This window comes from Pleurodeles waltl, chromosome 4_1 (genome assembly GCF_031143425.1).
Source record: "Pleurodeles waltl isolate 20211129_DDA chromosome 4_1, aPleWal1.hap1.20221129, whole genome shotgun sequence".
Classification (NCBI taxonomy): Eukaryota; Metazoa; Chordata; class Amphibia; order Caudata; family Salamandridae; genus Pleurodeles; species Pleurodeles waltl.
In genome coordinates this window covers 155,194,044-155,213,102 of record NC_090442.1, presented here as the reverse complement: position 1 = coordinate 155,213,102, position 19,059 = coordinate 155,194,044, and the positions used below count along the sequence as shown (strand labels likewise).

General features: G+C 46.8%; 1 protein-coding gene across 1 annotated transcript in view; it reads left to right on the top strand.

Annotated features, from left to right (window-relative positions):
• LOC138287142 (solute carrier family 23 member 1-like) overlaps positions 1–19,059 on the top strand; it is a 225,917-nt gene that overhangs the window by 148,662 nt on the left and 58,196 nt on the right. The window contains exon 8 of the mRNA XM_069227501.1: positions 11,291–11,544. Coding sequence (XP_069083602.1) covers positions 11,291–11,544 — 254 coding nt within the window. The remainder of the gene's footprint in view (positions 1–11,290; positions 11,545–19,059) is intronic.

The following is a 19,059-nucleotide window of genomic DNA, read 5'->3' as shown; positions in this document are numbered from 1 at the left end:
TTGTGTGGTGTTGTCACTGTTTTATTGTTTGAAGTGTTGCATAAATACTTCACACATTGCCTCTAAGTAGAACCTGACAGCTCTCTGTCAAGCTGCCAAGGGGTTGAGCACAGGTTAATCTGGGGTCTGCTTGTACCTTACCCTAGCTAAGATCATGGTTGCGCTTCACCAGGACTCACACTTCAGTCAACCATAACCCAATTTCAAACACCCTGCTTTTGTGATAATTCTTCTGGGCAAGGTACTATCCATCATATTCTAATCTAGTCTCTTTACCTTTCCCATTGGAAGCGTTTTTAGCCCTGTTTTACGTGATGCCAATATTAGGCATTGTAAACGTGTTTTTATTTATACAGCTTTTAGACAGCCCACAAGTTTGTTATGTAGTAATAAATGATGTAAAATGTTTGCTGGTCATGAGGAAGAAATACTGAGGTGGATTAATAGTATGCTTTTTAGGAAGCCACTTTTTATGACTGCTCGTATAAAGTTTTTATTATCTTTAGCTTGCCAAATAAGACTACTACATTGATGAAATATTGCATAAGTCAGCTTTTACACATAATGTGATATTGATTGTACATTCTTTTTTTTTCTTTTTATTGTTTCTGTGTACTTTTATGGCTCTCTCTAGTCGAATAAAGTTTAACTGACTGACTTAATTGAAAAAAATACTTACAGAATGAGAAACTCATTTGAAATTCCTAATACATCAGTTTTAAATAATAGCTGACAAATAATTTTATCAGGCACTCACCTTTAAACTTGCTGAGTCAACAGAAACAAGCAAAAGAAGGGAATGCAATGTTCATTCATATTTTTTATCCATTCAGCTTAAACAAATGTCAACACTGTTATTACAGATATGATATTATTCAACAGTGAATTGCTTTTATTGCAAGCCTTGCATCAGCAACAACAAGTACTTCAATTATCTCAGAAGGGAGTCACACTCTGGTTGGTAATAAAAGGCAACTATAGCTGTTTCCTCTTTTACACTTAATGGGGTCATGCATAATCCCTGGCCTTAGTGCTGTTGGCGCCCCTTGCCACTATCTTTTTTGTGGGGACCCCTTTCCAATCACGTCCCTCTCCGCGGATTCCCTCACTACCGCCCTCCAACAAGGTGTTGGACCTGGCCCTTTTTGCAGGGTCATCCCCCCAAAATTTGCCTCCTTCTTCCTAATTTTTCTGAGCTTCATCTGTTGGCTTTAGGATTCTGAGCACTTTACCACTGCTAACCAGTGCTAAAGTGCATATGCTCTCTGTCTAAATTGTATTGGCGATTGGTTTATCCATGATTGGCTTATTTGGTTTACTAGTAAGTCCCTGGTAAAGTGCACTAGAGGTGCTCAGGGTCTGCAAATTAAATGTTACTAGTGGGACTACAGCACTGATTGTGCTACCCACATGAGTAGTCCTATTGTTAGGCCTGACAGCCTTAGGGTGGCCAATCCCCCAACTTTTTGTCTGCCTCCCTCCATTTTTCTGACCCTGTTTTTGCTGGTTTTAGGACTCTGGGTACTTTGTCACTGCTGCCTAGTGCTAAAGTGCATATGCTCTCTCTTCTAAACATGGTAACTTTGGTTCCCTCCCAATTGGCATTTTTAATATACCTGTAAGTCCCTAGTAATGTGCACTACATGTGCCCAGGGCCTGTAAATTAACCATGTCTCAGGCCTGCCATTGCAAGGCATGTGTGTGCAGTTTCACTGCCACTTTGACTTGGCTTTTAAAGCTGCTTGCCAAGCCTTAAACTCCCCTTTTTCTACATGTAAGTCACCCATAAGGTGGGCCCTAGGCAACCCATAAGGCAGGGCGCTATGTAGATAAAAGACAGGACATGTACTTATGTGTTTTGCATGTCCTAGCAGTGAAAAACTCATACATTTGTTTTCCACTACAGTGAGGCCTGCTCCTCTCATAGATGAGCAGTAGAACTGCCTTCATTTACTTCTGAGTGGTAGATTCTGATCCGGAAGGAGTGGCCTTGTCATGTTTAGTATGGCCAGAAAGGTAATAGGAAATCCTGCTTACTGGTGAAGTTGGATTTAATTTTACTATTTTAGAAATGCCACTTTTAGAAAGTGGGCATTTCTCTGCACTTACTGCCATCTGCACCTTACAGTCTGTCTGCAATCCATGTCTGGTCTGTGTTGGCTAACAGCTCCCATTGTGCATTCCACGCAGACAACCATAAACACAGGACACTCAGTCGGCTCTGCATTCATCTGCATATTGAATGGGTCTCCTTGGGCAGGAAGGGTGGAGGGGGCTCTCTCTTACACTTTAAAAGCCAGTGGCCTGCCCTCACACAAAGGACTGACAGACAGGACTGGGCTGAATTGGGAACGTGTGCACTTTAAAACCACTCTTTGAAGTTTCCCCCACTTCAAAGGCATTTTTGGGTATATAAACTGGACCTCTGACTCCACCAAATCAGACACTTCTGGATTTACACCTGAACTCTGCCACAGGAACTGTCTGGCCCCCCAAAGGACTCATCTGGAATGCTTTGCTGAGACGGACTGCTGCCCTGCTTGCTGCCCTGCTGCCTGCTGGCCTCTGACTTTGCTGGAAGGACTCTGCCTTCCCCAAAAGTGCTCTCTAAGGGCTTGGATTGAGCTTGCCTCCTGATCTGAAGTCTCAGGGTCAACAATACTTCACCTACTCGCTTCTAGCTCGTTCTCCTACTTCAGCGACTCCAGGACTGACTTCAGCGACTCCAGCACAGGCGCCGCTGCAGGACGCCACAATGCTTCCTGTTCCGGCTCCTTGGTCCTCACTGCAAGCAACAACAGCGGCCCGCAATGCAAGTCTGATGTTGCCACAATGCTGCTGACGTCCCGCAGTGTGACTGCAACACTGTGAAGTCAACACATCGCATCTTGACCAAATGGATCCATCGACCCCGTCGGGTCACAAGGAACCAACGCCTCGCCATCGACTCTGCACCAGCTCCCCTTGCAACCGGACAGAACCAACGTCTCGTCTCCCCCTGCCTCGTAGTGCGGACCCAACACCTCACCTCCCCGGATGGCGTAAGGGACTGACGCCACACCGGCTCGAGCAACGCATCACTTCCACGACTCCGTGTGACATCTTTGGTTCTTCATTTTCAAAAGGTACTCTGCCTGAGGGTCCGGGCGACTCCATGACTAGTGCCTGTGGTGTCGGATTATTGGGAACAACTCCGTCAAAAACGCTGTGATAGCCCCAGTTTGAGCTATTGTGTTTCTAAGCACTTTAGTAGGATTTAGGGGGTGATTCTGATTCTGTCGGGCGGCGGAGGCCGCCCGCCAGAATTCCGCCCCCATTATACCGCTCCGCGGTCAGAAGACCGCGGAGGGTATTATGAGTTTTTCCCTGGGCTGGCGGGCGGTCTCCAAAAGACCGCCCGCCAGCCCAGGGAAAAACTCCCTTCCCACGAGGATGCCGGCTCGTAATCGAGCCGGCGGAGTGGGAAGGTGCGACGGGTGCAGTGGCACCCGTCGTGTATTTCAGTGTCTGCAAGGCAGACACTGAAATACTTTGCGGGGCCCTCTTACGGGGGCCCCTGCCGTGCCCATGCCATTGGCATGGGCACGGCAGGGGCCCCCAGGGGCCCCGCGACCCCCCCTACCGCCATCCTGTTCATGGCGGCTTTCCCGCCATGAACAGGATGGCAGTAGGGGGGGTCAGAATCCTCATGGCGGCGGAGCGCGCTCCGCCGCCATGAAGGATTCCCCCGAGCAGCGGTAAGTCGGCGGGAGCCCGCCGACTTGCCGCTTCTGACCGCGGCTGAACCGCCGCGGTCAGAATGCTCGTGGGAGCACCGCCAGCCTGTTGGCGGTGCTCCCGTGGTCGGTGGCCCTGGCGGCCACCGGCCGCCAGGGTCAGAATGACCCCCTTAATCTTTAAAAAATCATAACTTTGCTTGTGTACATTGGATTATCATTGTTTTGACCCTATTTTATTCAGATAAATATTCTCTATTATTCTAAACATGTGTGGTGTCTTTTCGTGGTGTTTTCACTGTGTTACTGTTTGAGTTATTACACAAATACTTTACAGATTGCCTACCACAAGCTATCGGAGGGTGAGCACAGGATATTTTGGATATTTTGGTGAGCACAGGATATTTTGGATTCTGTTGTGACGTACTCTGACTAGGATTGTGGTCCCTACTTGGATTAGGGTGTATACCTCTGGCAACTAGAGACCCCATTTCTAACAACTATAAACATGTCTCAGACCTGCCAATTCAGTTTCTGTGTGTACAGTCTTGCACTGCCAATTCAACCTGGCAAGTATACCCATTTGCCAGGCCCAAACCTTCCCTTTTACTATATGTAAGTCACCTCTAAGGTAGGCCCTATTGAGCTCCGTGGGCAGGGTGCATTGTATGTAAAAGGTAAGACATGTACTGTTGTGTTTTACATGTCCTGATAGTGAAATACTGCTAAATCCGGTTTTCAATATTGCAAGGCATATCTCTCCCATAGGTCAACATGGGGACTGCCTTTAACTATCTTTTAAGTGCAGTTTCCCATTGGGAGCAGAGAAAGGTGTGGAGTTTGGTGTCTCTAGACTCGCAATTTAAAAATATATCTTATTTTAGAGTTAGTTTTTAGATTGTCTGTTTGAAAATGCCACTTTTAGGAAGTGGGCATTTTCTTGCTTAACCATTCTGTGCCCATGCCTGCCTGTGGAATCCATGCCTGGGTCAGACTGACAGTTGGGGTGTTTGTGAATTCTCTCTAGACAGTGACACATAATGGAGCTGAGGCGTGTCCTGCGTATCCTAATGATTCTTCCTGGGCTAGAGTGGGGAGGCAGGAGCTGACATCTGAACCTGAAAGGGCTGTGCCCATCCTCACACAATGCAGTCTCCAACCCCCTGGAGTGTGTCTGGTGCCAGGCCTGGGCAAGGCTGGATTTTGTGAACAGCAGAGACTTTTCTTTGAAGTCTGCCCACTTCAAAGGCAGAAATTAGGATAAGTTGTGGACCCAAAACCCCATACTTTTAGAACACTTCTGGATCACGGGGAACCTCTGCCAAGGAGAATAACTGAAGAGCTGGAGGAGGAGAACTGCCCCTTTGCTGTGTGTGCTTTGCTGGGTTGGCCTGCAGTTCCTGCTGTACTTTGCTATGTATGCTGCTTGTGAAGTTTCTCCAGGGGCTTCTACTGAGCTTGCCTTCTGTTAAGAAGTCTCAGGGACTTCAAAGACTTCATCTGCCAGCACCTGGGCTCTCTTGCTGAGACCCCCTGACTTGCCAAGTGGTGCCACATCCAGTGCCTGGGCCCGTGGAAGAAGAAGCTGGCAGAACCAGAGTGAAAATCCATCCACCGGAGCTGAGCGGCAGAAACATTGACGCAGCACCTGCACCGCAGCTGAAAAATCACCGCAGTGCTGGTGAAATTGACGCATCTCAGCTCAGTGCGGCTTCATCACTGCCATGAATCTGGATTTTCCACACTTCGTCTCTGGGCGTCAAAATCTTCGACACCACCGCACGGACCCGAGGCTGCTGGTCTTGAAGCCGACCCATTGCTTGCCCAGCAGAGAAAGAATAGAAGCACTGCACTTCACTTGCACTTCACAGCACTTGCGAGTAAGGAATCGATATATTTGCTTGCTTCCCCGATGCACGCTTGCTGGTGCGGCATTATTTTTCACACATACCCAGTACTTTGTGCTAAAACAACGCATACATTGATTTCTATGGATTAAGACTCTTTTTGCTTTAAAAATTTGCTAGTGTATGTTAGGTTTTTGTCGTTTTGGTCTTGTTTGATTTAGATAAATATTGGCTATTTTTTTAAGCTGGTGTGGAGTCCTTTTGTGGTGTTTTCACTCTGTTACTGTCTGTGTTGTTACAAATAGTTGACACATTGCCTCTGAGATAAGCAGGACTGCTTGTGCCAAGCTACCCAGGGGGTGAGCCGGGGTTATTTGAGCTGTGTATCTCCCTGACCCTGACTAGAGTGTGCTTCCCTTCTTGGACAGAGTGTAAACTGACTGCCAGCCAGGGAACCCAATTCCAACACAGGGCCTCTAATCTCTCCATAGCTCCTCACTCACATGAAATTCATTTGTTAGCGCTACTCATAGCAGTGTAGGGTATCAGAGCACTTTACATCACACATGCATTATACAGAGACAATAAATCATACATGTGTAAATCAGTCTGTAGGAAATGTCACATAAGACAATGAGGATTGCAAGGTCACCGATACTAGTAGGAAGTATATCTTGATCTGGAGAAGCACATATTCAGGATTTAAAACATACCATAGTGGTTGGGGTTGGCTTTACTAATAAGAATGTCTTTCTACCCAAGTAACTGTTTTTAGCAACATTAGGAAAACAAAAGGCGGGAAAAAACATAACATTCTATCCTACACCATGCATTTTGGGTGCAGCTCTTTGATGACAGTTGCTTGATTACTTTGCTATAATAGGATTGTGACTTATGAACTGCAAGTAAAAGGATCTATGTGACGAAAGCAGTAGCCTACTGAGCTATCAATGTAGGTCTGAGAGCAGAATGATAGACGTTCTTTGCATCAGGCATATCCTCTGCGCTACATTATGAAGAGTTGAAAGTGCCACTAGACAAAACTCCATTTCTCTCCAGCAGGAACATTAATCTTCAGACTTATTTTGACATTTTTATTCTTAGCTCACAAAGTGCTGGAAACACTAGAAACTCTGCATTAGGTGCTTTAAAGTGCGTAAGTTATTTTTAAACAGCGCCAGGTGTGGCTGCACTGGTCGCACAGCCCTAAAGCCGGCCCTGGCAGGCAGCCATGTGAAGATGAGAAGCAGTGTGCTGAAGAGGCACAGAAAAATTTCACCATATTTTTTAAAAACAACTGTGAATAGCTGGCATGTGCTGACATTAAGCTATGAAATTTTCTACTGACTGAAACCCCTTCATTTTACCTCAATGACAGAACCCCAAGCAGCAGCCAAAGTGTGCACTTTACGCACAGGACATTTCCATGTCACTACTACTAGTATAGCTAGGCACCTTCAGTTTGACAGTTCAAAATTGCAGTATTGAATTACACACAAGGGAGAGAGCAAGACAGCATCATATCTATTAAGATATGGCACTGCTCCTCACTTCCCAAGCACTGATGCCCAATTTGGCTGCTTTGCGCCACAAACACACCTTTGCGCCATAGGGCAAAGCTGTATGTGTTAGTCCAGCATAGGTTTTGTACTGGAAAGTTACCCTCCAAGTACCAACTGTAAAACCTTTCCCTCTTATGTGTGTTCTACAGCACAGCGCACATGCAAATTGTGAAACGTTTCAAGTAACTTTTCTCCTGGAACAGATCTGTCTACACATGTTAGTAGATAGGGATAAGCATAAAAAAACAATGGGTGATAGCAAGGAAACACCCTCGCACCACCCACAGAATGCTTCTTGACACAAAGTAATGCAAAACAGCACATAATGCTATTTTCTGTTACTATTTCCAGTGCAAATCAAGTTTTGCGCTGAAAGGTAAATCCCAAATACACACTTTGCGCCTGTTTGCATCACTTTTGATGACTTTGCACTGGAACAAAGTGTTGAAAAATCTGCCCTTTAGTGTGCATTCCTGTCTGCCCAGCCTAATCCTCATCTGTGCCATTTGTTTGCCTAACTTCACCTCAGCTCTTCTGCCCTAATCCTCTCTATTAACTGCTCTCTCTATCTTCACAGCTCTTGTGATCTCAGCTATCACTAACTCACCTATGTCTACCTCACCTCTATCTCAATATATCTAATATATCTCACTAAACTTCATCTCTCTCTACCTCTTTCTCATGCCGGTGCCTCTCTATTACTCAACGGCGCATACTTAAATAAAAGAGGCGCATCAGCTATGATGTGCCACTTTTCTTGTGCCCCCCTACTGACTCCTAACGACACCATGGGCACCGTATTTATAATACAGTGCACCATGGCGTTCGTTAGCACAATAGTGTCAACATTTTTGACGCTATTGTTGCGCTTTGCTACACCAGCGTCAAACAATTTGACTCTAGTGCAGCAAAGTGCAAGGAGGCCCATAGTTTACAATGGGAGAATGGTTTTAATGCCTGCTCTGAGCTGCTGTTGAAAATCACGTAAAAAAATGGAACAGTGAAATCTTTTAAATTTCCTTGCGCCATTTTTGCAGGCCTCCTAGCGCCGGAACACTCCTCTTGCATACATTATGCCTGGGGCAGGCATAAGGTGGCGCAAGGGGTTACAAAGTGGTGCAATGCATGCATTGCATCACTATGTAAATATGGTGTGTCAGAAAAAACACTTTAGTGCTATCTTAGCGTAAAAACAAAAATGCTATGGTGACACTAGGTTTGTTTAAATATGCCCCTGTGTGTCTGCCTCTATATCTATCGCTCTCAGTCCTCTCAGTGAACCTCGACTCTGTGAACATCGTCCCGCTCTCTGTACCCCGCTGCTCTTTTTTCCCATCTGATCTCCCTGTATCTCTCCTCTATCTACTTCACTTTGCACACAACCCCATCTCTATCTTTCCCTCACCTACTTCTCTTTCAATGTCTCTACTACCTTACTTCTCTCTCAGCCCTTTTTCTACCTCACCTCTCCCCCTCACCCCTCTACCACCGTGGTTCCCAACCTGTGGTCCGGGGACCCCTGGGGGTCCATGAAGCCTCCTCAGGGGGTCCGCAACTGCTTAAAAATTTGAATAATATTAACCGATTAGGTCTCCAGCTTTTTGTAATGATTCAGTGGGGGGATCCCCCAGATTCCAACAGTGACACAGTGGGGGTTCTTGGGTTCCAATAATGATAAAATGGGGGTCCACAGAAGTCAAAAGGTTGGGAGCCACTGCTCTACCAAATTTCTCTCTACCTCACATCCCCTCACTACCACACCTTTTTCTACTTCATAGCTCTCTCTCTGAGTACAGACTATCAGTTTACCTCAGCATTCTTTCAATTCCCTCATCTTTCCATCCCCTTTCACTCTCTCCTTTTCCTCTCTAAATATTTTGCTTCTTTTTTGAAATCTGAGTATTGGGGGAGGTGTGGGTGTGTGTATTCTCTCTCTCACTGAACTTCATCCACCATTTCAACTCACCTCCTGTACCTCTCAATACCTCTTCGTTTGTGGGTCTCTCTCTCTCTCTCACTCACAATCTCTTCCTCTATCTCACACCTTTGCCTGCCACTGTATGAGCATCTCCTGTCTTTCTGTTTTTCATGCAAACCTCTTAACCTCCTTATTTTCCTCTACCCTATATTTCTCATTTTACCCTTCACCCCAAGGAAGGTGAAGGGAAGCAAAGAGAAAATTATCTAATTTTAACCAGTGGAAAGGTGAAAATCCTCAGAGCAACACTTGGTGTTCACATTTTGCAGTAAGAACGCCAGTAATGCAGGTGGGTTTATTTGTGATTGCAAATATTCAGCAACTAAAGCTCCAATTTCATATGTCTTATTTTTATACTACGCATTTGTTCCTCAGTGCTCTACCAAGTCACACTTAGGGGGTCATTCTGACCCTGGCAGTAAAAACCGCCAGGGCCAACGACCGCGGGAGCACCGCCAACAGGCTGGCAGTGCTCCCATGGGCATTCTGACCGCGGCGGTACAGCCGCGGTCAGAAACGGAAAACCGGCGGTGTACCGCCGGATTCCCGCTGCCCTGGGGAAGCTGCGCCGCCATGGGGATTCCGAGCCCCATACCGCCATCCTGTTACTGGCGGTTTTGGCCGCCAGGAAGAGAATGGCGGTATGGGGTGTCGTGGGGCCCCTGGGGGCCCCTGCAGTGCCCATGCCAATGGCATGGGCACTGCAGGGGCCCCGGTAACAGGGCCCCACAAAGATTTTCAGTGTCTGCCATGCAGACACTGAAAATCGCGACGGGTGCAACTGCACCCGTCGCACCCCTTCCACTCCGCCGGCTCCATTCGGAGCCGGCATCCTCATGGAAGGGTGTTCCCCGCTGGGCTGGCGGGCGGCCCTCTGGCGGTCGCCCGCCAGCCCAGCGGGAAACCCAGAATACCCACGGCGGTCTTTTGACCGCGCAGCGGTATTCTGGCGGGCCCCGCCAGGCCGGCGGCTACCGCCGCCGGCCAGGGTCAGAATGAGGCCCTTAGTATGTTTTTCTTCAAATGAGAGTACCAAGTTGGTTAGACACCGAACGACACATAAGATGTTGCTGCAAGTAAAACGAACTTAACTTAAAAAAGATTTGAACATATAATTTTATATTGTTTATCGTCACATAGCTTGAGTGAGCTAAAGTTGGGTAAGATATTTAAAGTTGTCCCACACAAATCCTTGAGCTGACACTGTTCAGCGGCCCAGTTGGGAATGCCAGCACCACTAGAAAATGTTAAAATGTTATCAGCCCTGCCACGTTTTCCAGTTCAGACCAGGTTTTTTCTTTGAATTCTGGGACAAGTTGTTTTGTTCATTCCATTGTAAAATAGGTCCACATGCCCCAAAATTCAAAGGGAAAAAACCTGGACTGGAGCAGCACATCACTCATGGATCTGGGAAACTTGGCATCTATGTGTTGTGCTTACATATAGTTTGAACATGGTATTCCACTGCTGTGGTTGCTCCGTGACGATTGCCGCCTGCTCCCCTCCCCCTCTTCAGTGCCCCACTGCACTGGAGCAGAAGCAGAGGCCTGCCAATGCCCAGGCAGCGCTTGGTGCCTGCTGAATTGAGGCAGAGAGGCTTCAGGGCCTCAGCAGGCAACGCAACCCCCAGTGGAAGCAGAAGGCGGGGAAGGGGAGTGTGTTGACGCTGCAGCAGAACCACTCTTGTCCGCCGTGCCACGTGATCTCTGTGATTGGATATTATTCAAACGTTCCCCTAAGCCCAACCCTTATTTAATTTGAGTGCAATTCTTTTTCAAAGAATCACTGTTTACATGTCCTAACCCCACTTAAACAAAATGACATCACTAAACCTTATTTACTAATAATTTAATGTTTTTAATGGAAATTCTAACTTGTATTTATTTTAGAAGTTTCTTTTTGTGATGCTTTGGATGGAATGTTATTCTTGTCGACAAAGTAAAGTTTCTGTTAAATTAATTGCTGGGAAAGGTGAGCCAAAGTTAAAAGGGCGGAGTAAAGGTCAGACAGTATTGGGAAAGTTCTTGGGACCTCAGTGGTCCCCCACAAGTGCCCTTCACCTCTGATAATTGACTATGGTTTTGAAAAGTTTAAGCCATATCTGTCTTTCGAGAAAGTGCTCCTTACATCCTTTCACTTGGTACAATTATATTTTAAACAAATATATTTTAATGTTTTCTTTTGTAGGCCAGTGGGGAAGGCCCACCATCAACGTGGGTATAATAGTTGGAATGTTGGCTGCAGTGATTGCAACCATGGTGGATGCCATTGGGGACTATCACTCCTGTGCCCGGTTGGCTGGGGCACCACCTCCTACAAGGCAGGCCGTTAACCGAGGGATTGGCATCCAGGGTATCAACATCTTACTGACAGGGGCCTGGGGCTCAGGTATCGGCATTGGATCCTTTGGTGCAAATATTGGTGCTTTGGGCATTACCAAGGTAAGAGATATCATTTTCAATCGGAATAAGCACATAGTCTTGTTAATCACAAGTAAGCATACAGTGCACGTAAAGTAGTACAGAATCTGGAAGTGACATAGTCACATAGAAATAGTGTTGTTTCATGACAGAGACTAATGGTTCAAATATTTAAGATGAGCCAGACCTTAGATCTTCCATGTTTTTCTGCAGTTGCATGGCAACATTGGGGCTTTTGCAAAAGCTTTTACGAGGATGGGAAAAACTACTACTGGAGTACTCTTTTAGGTACTCTTACATGCCTTTACAAATTGGCTTAGAAATGCTCATCTCCCTCATCAGTAAAAGGGCACAGGCCTTTCTTTGTTTACTAGCTATATATGTATATTTCATGAATATTCCCGTATTAGATGTTTTGGAGCGAACTCACAAACGCATGTAAGAGTATGTAAAACAATACTACAGGAGTACTCCTTTACATACTCCAAAACACCATTGCTAAGCGACCCATGATGCAGGGCTGCATTTGCCAGTAAAGGAAAAGTAATTTGCAACAGTAAGCTCTGCTCTTGCACCTTCTCTCTAGAATGGTAATGTATGCTTCCTGTTCCTAATTCATCCTTTTTGTCAACTAGTCTGTGTGTGGTATACGTTCATGCAATACATTAATTATGTGACCAGCGGGAGTCACATGTACAGAAGGGCCAGGGGGAGCATCTCCAACATAAACATTAACAACAGCCTACAATGCACTGTGCACTGATAGTGAAGGTATACTGTGCCAACACTCTGATTCTGAACAAAGGGAAATAAAAACAAATATGCACAGCAGTCATCTAATATACAAGCACACACTACACTACGTAGTTGTTAATGCACACATTCTGCAAAAGTAGGATTTTGATACAGATAAATTAAACATATTGGCCCACTATCAAATGCATTTTCGGCTGCAATCGTATCTTCACGGCATCCGAAAATGGCTGGATTTATAAATGCTAGATTTTCAGAAAATTGAACCCACCTGATATAAATCCACGTATTCCTGTGTAACTGTAGACCAAGCCTGCATGCAGATACCCCAAAGTAGCTTCCATGCGCTAGGTGTGAGGTAGGTGCTACAAGGTGAGTTTGAGTATATGCACAAAGGTGTGAGTTTGTAAGTATTCACAAACTCTCCCCTGACCCATTTTCACCATGTAAGTGGTCAGAGATTTTCTTCTGATGCTGTCATGCGATTTGGGTGAAGTGGTAAGTATTATAACATTATATGGCAACGTTATTGTTTGGAAAATCTGAAGCTCACACCCCAGTCTTACTGGTCAAGGTACGCCCCTGCAGAAGGGAGTTGGTGGGCATGGGACCTCAGTCCTCTCTGTGTTATATAAAGAAAAATCATATGGGTTTCCATTGTTGACACACTAGGATCCTTCCTAGAACAGTTGAGCAAGGACCCTTCATAGAGACGGTGTACCCAAGTAGTTCCTGTTTGTTCTTTAATGTTAGGAGTGCAATATTTGATTTAGTTTGTAATAACTAGTTAAAGAAATTGTGTTAGGATGGAAAAGTCCTCTGCATTGTAAAGACGTGTACTCCTGCCCTGAGTGACCAACTGTACTGTTGTCTGGATCTCTCATGCTGATAGGCAAATATAGATCATGTGTGTGCGCCATGACATAGGCCTGTCTCATGGATTGCGGTCTTGTTGGACCAGGGGGGCACCCAAAGCACTACCCTGATAGTGGTGGAAAGTTACTGCCCTTCACCAAGAGTTAAGCAGCATGAGCGCGGTGATCAGTAGGGGTGAACAGGATCTTTTTAGCCTGTGCCACTGGTGTGAGGCCAGTTCTGATGCTGTGTGCTCAAGGTTCCTTCGGGCCCACATCAGGTAGCTGTGGAATGCTGCATATCGCATGATTGTATGTGTGCCTGGCAAGAGTACAGAACAGGGATAAAGCAGTACTGTGTAGTACATGAGAAATTAGTGTGTGTGCTGGGTGTATGTATAACTGTGAGGTAAACATGACATGGAAGATGTAGCGCTACGCAGTGGGTGTGCGATGAAAGCATGTGTGGGGTGTATTGATGCTCATGTGAAGTACAATACAAGAAGAGTGAAGTGTTGTGCAGAGCGCACATCGTGGGTGTGTACATGCTGGTAGTGTGTGTGTTTGTAAATAACACACCCTGGTTAAAGATAGAAAAGCTTCAGTGCTGAACAGTGCACACAGATTAAAGGCCAGATTACATTCTTGGTGGAGGGGATTACTCCATACCAAATATGACGGATATCCGACCTTCTGTATCACAAGTTCCATTATATCCTATGGAACTTGTAATATGGTGGACGGGATATCGGTCACATTTGGGACGAAATAATCCCCTCCGCCAAGGTCGTAATCAGGCCCTAAGTGTGTGTACTGAATCAATGTGTATATGTAAGAGTACAATGCTTAAAAGTAACTTTGCTGGACTGAAAGTGTGCTGTGAATGTGAAATGAGTGAGTGTTCCTGGAGTGGTACATTATATGGAGGATGCTGGGTTCTATTTTAGGATGCTCAGGCCTGCCTGGTGAAGACATGAGGAGGACAGAAATCCCAACGGACAAACTTGTGTATTGCTGCATTCCTGTGAGCTGGGTGAGACACACACTGGAGGGAAAAGGAAGTGACTTCCTTTACACATCAAAAGACTGCTCTTTTATTCAGTGATAGATCACAAGGAAGGGGCCTGGAGACATCTCAGGAAGATGAGATGGGACTAATAAGGGAAACATAACGAGTATGGCTGGGGGTCTGGGATAATCCTTTTGATGCACATATCAGTGTGGCTGACTTTCAGGTGTGAACTGTGGTCACTCCCATAAATTATGTTGTAGGACAATCAATTGTGGAGTCTTGCCTGCTGTGACAGACATTTTTCGTGTGGAAAGAAGAAAGAGTGTCCACTTCAAAGGGAGCAGAACCCCAACATAAAATTAGAAAGACTCAGACCCTGACTCACATTTGGTGTCTTGAAAAGGACTATAACAAGAGGCAGTTGAATCCCCACAAATGTGTTGTCTGCCAAGCAGCCACATAGGATGAAGGGGAAGCTCTGCATGACTCTGCCTGTCACCAGAACTTGGGGCCAAGGCTTGCTCGTCTCCCTGCTGAGTAAGAGGATATCACCCAGGACACTAGGATCACCTTGCCTGAAGGCTGGAGTGCCATTGTCTGCCTGTTTGCCAATACCCGAGTGCCTTGTGAGGAAAAGGAGAGTGTTGTAGGGAGCGTGGTCCAGTGGAGAGCCTTGCACAAGGATTCCCTGAGCGAGGTGTGAGGCTGTGCACCAAACGGGCTATTGTGTGTGTGCAGTATCTGCTCAGCAATCCACATATGCCAGGAGAGGGCCACCTTGTTCTGAGCGCTTTCACCAGCGAACTGATATTGGGATAGAAGTGCAGGACTTGTGGCTGCCAAAATCGGCGAATCCATATGCCAGGAGAGTCTGCGCTTGAATCCTTCACTGGACCTCCGGTCCGGAGCTGGAGGATCGCATCAGCACCCCCTAACCCCACTCCGTCCCCGCAGGGGAGAAGAGTACCTTACCTTAGTGGCCGTTGCGTAGGAGCAGCTCCATTCACTGGAAGGGTCTAGCAGTGCTGCTCAACATAGCGAGACTGTGCCTTTGGGTGTTGCCGCATCCATCGCAAGCGGCTCAACTTTGCCATACAGGATCCAAATTCATGAGCTTCCAAAGAGAGGGCCCCTACTGCTCCACTGAGCACTACAATATCTCCAGAGCGAGTAAGACTGGAAATGGGCCTTTGGGGCGCCGGTGGACTTGGCTGATAACAATGCTGGGGCACTATGGACATTTTAGACTAATTCTTAAAGAATCAAAGGGAGTACTCTTGAGTACGTCCTAATAGTTTGCATTCTGTGAATGCGGGTACCAGTTAATGGGGATGAACCCTGAACATGTTACACAAAGGAGGGTGGAACAGGGATTTGCCTGATAGCTCCTTCAGCCCTGACCTCAAGGGGGATTGTGTTATTGATACTTAACGCCATATACCTTTGCATGTGTAAAGTTGGAAATAAAATACTTTTTTCTTTAAAAGCGAGTATTGGACTGACATTGATTTATTGCTTTTACTGTTTGCTGTTTGACTTATGAGTCGTGTTCGATGACCTGCATCTACAATTGTGCCCACTCCCTCATCCCTGAGAAAGCCTTGATGGCTCAACCACAGCTACCACTGAGCTAAGTGCAGAAGGTGTACTTGGCCCAGTTGCTCAGGAGCCATAGTAGGTTTGGCCCCAGGATATCAGGAGTAAAATGCCTAAGCCACAATGGGTGGGACAAGTAGTCCGTGCATGCACTGTGGCCCTCTGAAAGGGGTTCTGACAATATGGTATTGGGGGAACTGAGCGTGTTCATTTTAATTTGATTGGATGAGTAAGAGCAACAGTACTTTTCACCTCTAGCTCCACATTCAGCTGCCTAACTGCTGATAAAAGTCTGTGTTTCCTGAAGCTCCACTACTCTTGCTGTGGAGCAGCTACTGAAATGCAAATCTGGCACACCTGGCGGCATTGGCAAAGCAATAGGTCTTGCTTAAAATAATATAATGCAAGCCAGTGGAGAACTGCATGGATGCCTCATTCTGTCAGTAGTGACTTGCAGTTAACTTGCGTTTACTTTTCAAGGTTAAGCAATATGCGTTCTTTCCAATGCTGAATGAGGACCATCAGTTGATAAAGTAAGAATGGGCATCTCTGTGAAGTGGGTATTGTGTAACAAAAAAGATAACTTTTTATGAATTGTTCAGCTGGAACCAGCTATGAGCCATTTATAACTTCAACTCAGAGAAACAATTTAGTAGGATTTTGTACTTTTCTGCTGCACCACTGATGCTCAGCACAAATTGTACTGCAGGAAAGTGCCCTGTTTTTAGCATGGCTACCCCAACCTTTTGCCTGCTGTCAGTATGTTTTTGACTGTATTGACTGGGATCCTGCTAACCAGAACCCCAGTGACTGTGCTCTCTCCCTCTAAATTTGGTTGTTCCTGACTTTCTGCATCCCACAATTGGCATACTGGTGCCCCAATGTAAATCCCTAGTATATGTTACCCAGGGCATTGGGGCACCAGGAGTTCCCCATGCACTCCAGCATGTATTATGCCACCCATGGGAGCCCATGCAAACTGTGTCTGCAGGCCTGCCATTGCAGACTGTGTGAAAAGGTGCATGTACCCTTTCACTACAGGTCACTACAATTCAACCGTAGGGCAGGTCCTCCTAGCCCAGAGGGTAAGGTGCAAGTGCCTGTGTGTGAGGGCACCCCTGCATGAGCAGAGGTGCCCCCACGAACTCCAGCTCCATTTTTCTGCACTTTGAGAGTGGGAGGAAGCCATTGTGCCCGTGTACTGGACATAGAGGACTACCCTTGTCCAGCTACAAATGGTAACCCCGAACCTAGGCATGTTTGGTATCAAACATGTCGGAATCATACCCCAATACTGTTGCCAGTATTGATTGTATGATTCAATGCACTCTGGGGGTTACTTAGAAGACCCACAGCTTCGCTCCTACAAGTTTGCGAGGTTTTCCTGGGCAGCCTGCGCTGCTGCCATCCTACAGACAGGTTTCTGCCCTCCGGCTGCTTGAACAGCTCAAGCCCAGGAAGGCAGAACAGAGGATTTCCTTTGGCAGAGGGAGGCAACACCCTCTCCCTTTGGAAATAGGTGTTACATGGCTTGGGAGTGGTAGCCTCCCCAAGCCCCTGGTATGCTTTGCATAAACCAGTTTGCACCAGTCCAAGGACCCCCGCTCCCTGCTCTGGCGCAAAACTGGACGATGGAAAGGTATGTTGCCACTCCCCTGTCCATCACCACCCCAGGGGTGGTGCCCAGAGCTCCCCCTGGTGGCCACTTGATTCTGCCATCTTGGATCCAAAGTGGGCAGAGGCCTCTGGGAGAATCTGAGTGGCCAGGTCAGGCAGGTGACGTCACAGCCACCTCCTGATAGGTGGCACCCTGCTAGGTGACCAATCCCCCCTTTAAGGGTTATTTAGGTTCTCCCTCTTGGGTGGGTCCTCAAATTCAACATGAAAGATTCCAGCAGGACTCCTCTGCAACTTTTACATTGGAACCGCAACTGGACTTCACAGGAACCTACAATCTGCAGCTCCAGCTAAAACTTCACTCGGCAACATTGTTTCTCTGGCTCCTTCAGGCAACTGCAACATTTCCCTGGCTGTGCATCCTCTGGGGGCAGCAAGTCTTCAGTCTGCACCAAGAAGCAAGAAGGAATCTCCCTTGAAGTGAAGGACTCACCCCCCTGCATCCGCAGGCACCAATTGCAATGACGACTGGCCAAGTGGATCCTCTCTCCTGCAACTCTGCTTGGATCCTGCAACACAGGTGGTGGTCTTGAGTCGTCCCCTCGGTCCCCTCTACCAGCTGTCTAAATTGGGAGGTGGCGAGTCTTTGCCTCTCCTTGCAGGACAATACCCCTCTGCCCGCGACTCTTGCAGCTACCAAGGCTTGTTGGCTCTTCCAAGGGATCTTCAGGGTCCATGTAGTCCTGTCCTCCAGCACTCTTCTCTGCCACATGTAGTCTCCTGCCTTCTGCTCCAGTGACATGGGACTCCTTTCCAGTTGTGCTGAGTGGGCCTCACTGCGACTCCGGTGCCTGCTGCCGGTGAGTTGACTGTGGGGGCTGCATCCTCGACTTCTGTCTCTCATCACTGCAGAGGGTCGCCTGGGACTCCCCTCCTTGGGCTGAGTCCCCTTGGACCTTCCTGGTCCCCAGCAGCTCTGCAACTTCTCTTCTGCAACTCTTGCCTTTGCCAAGGCTTGTTGGTGATTTTTCCACAACACTGACAGACCTCAACTCTTCTTCCGACGTGGGACATCGACTGCCTCACTTCTAGACCTCTTCCTCTGCTCTTGTACTGCATAGCCGACTCCTGGTCTTCACCGTCGACCTGATCCTGCACCTCCAGAAGGGTGGGTAGTGGCTCCTGCTCAAACTGGACACTCCAACTGCAACTGGACTTGGTCTCCTTCAATTGCAGGTCCTCTTCTGTCTGGATACATCTTCTGTTTCTTCCAGTATTGCTTGGGTCTTACATAGTCCTTTTACTGCGTTTACCTGTGGGTTTGGGAAAAAACAAGTACTTACCCCTTCTCTCCTGGTCGCTGGGGGGCACTCTTGTACTTACCTTTTGGGGCTCCTAGTTCCTCCAGCTGCCCTCTACAGATTCCACTTACCTGGGTGGGAGTCTGCCTTTTGCATTCCATTTTTTAGTATATGGTTTGGTCCCCCATATTGTTTACTGTTATTGTTTACTGTTATTTCACTCTTTTCTATTGCTTTCTATGCCCATTCCTGATTACTAAGGTGTATATAATAGTGTGTTTACTCACCTGCTAGTAGAGTATTGCCTATACAGTATTTTAGTATTAGTGTTACTATAATAAAGTACCTTTATTTTTGTAACAGTGTGTTGTTCTTTCATGTGTGTAAGTGTTGTGTGACTATA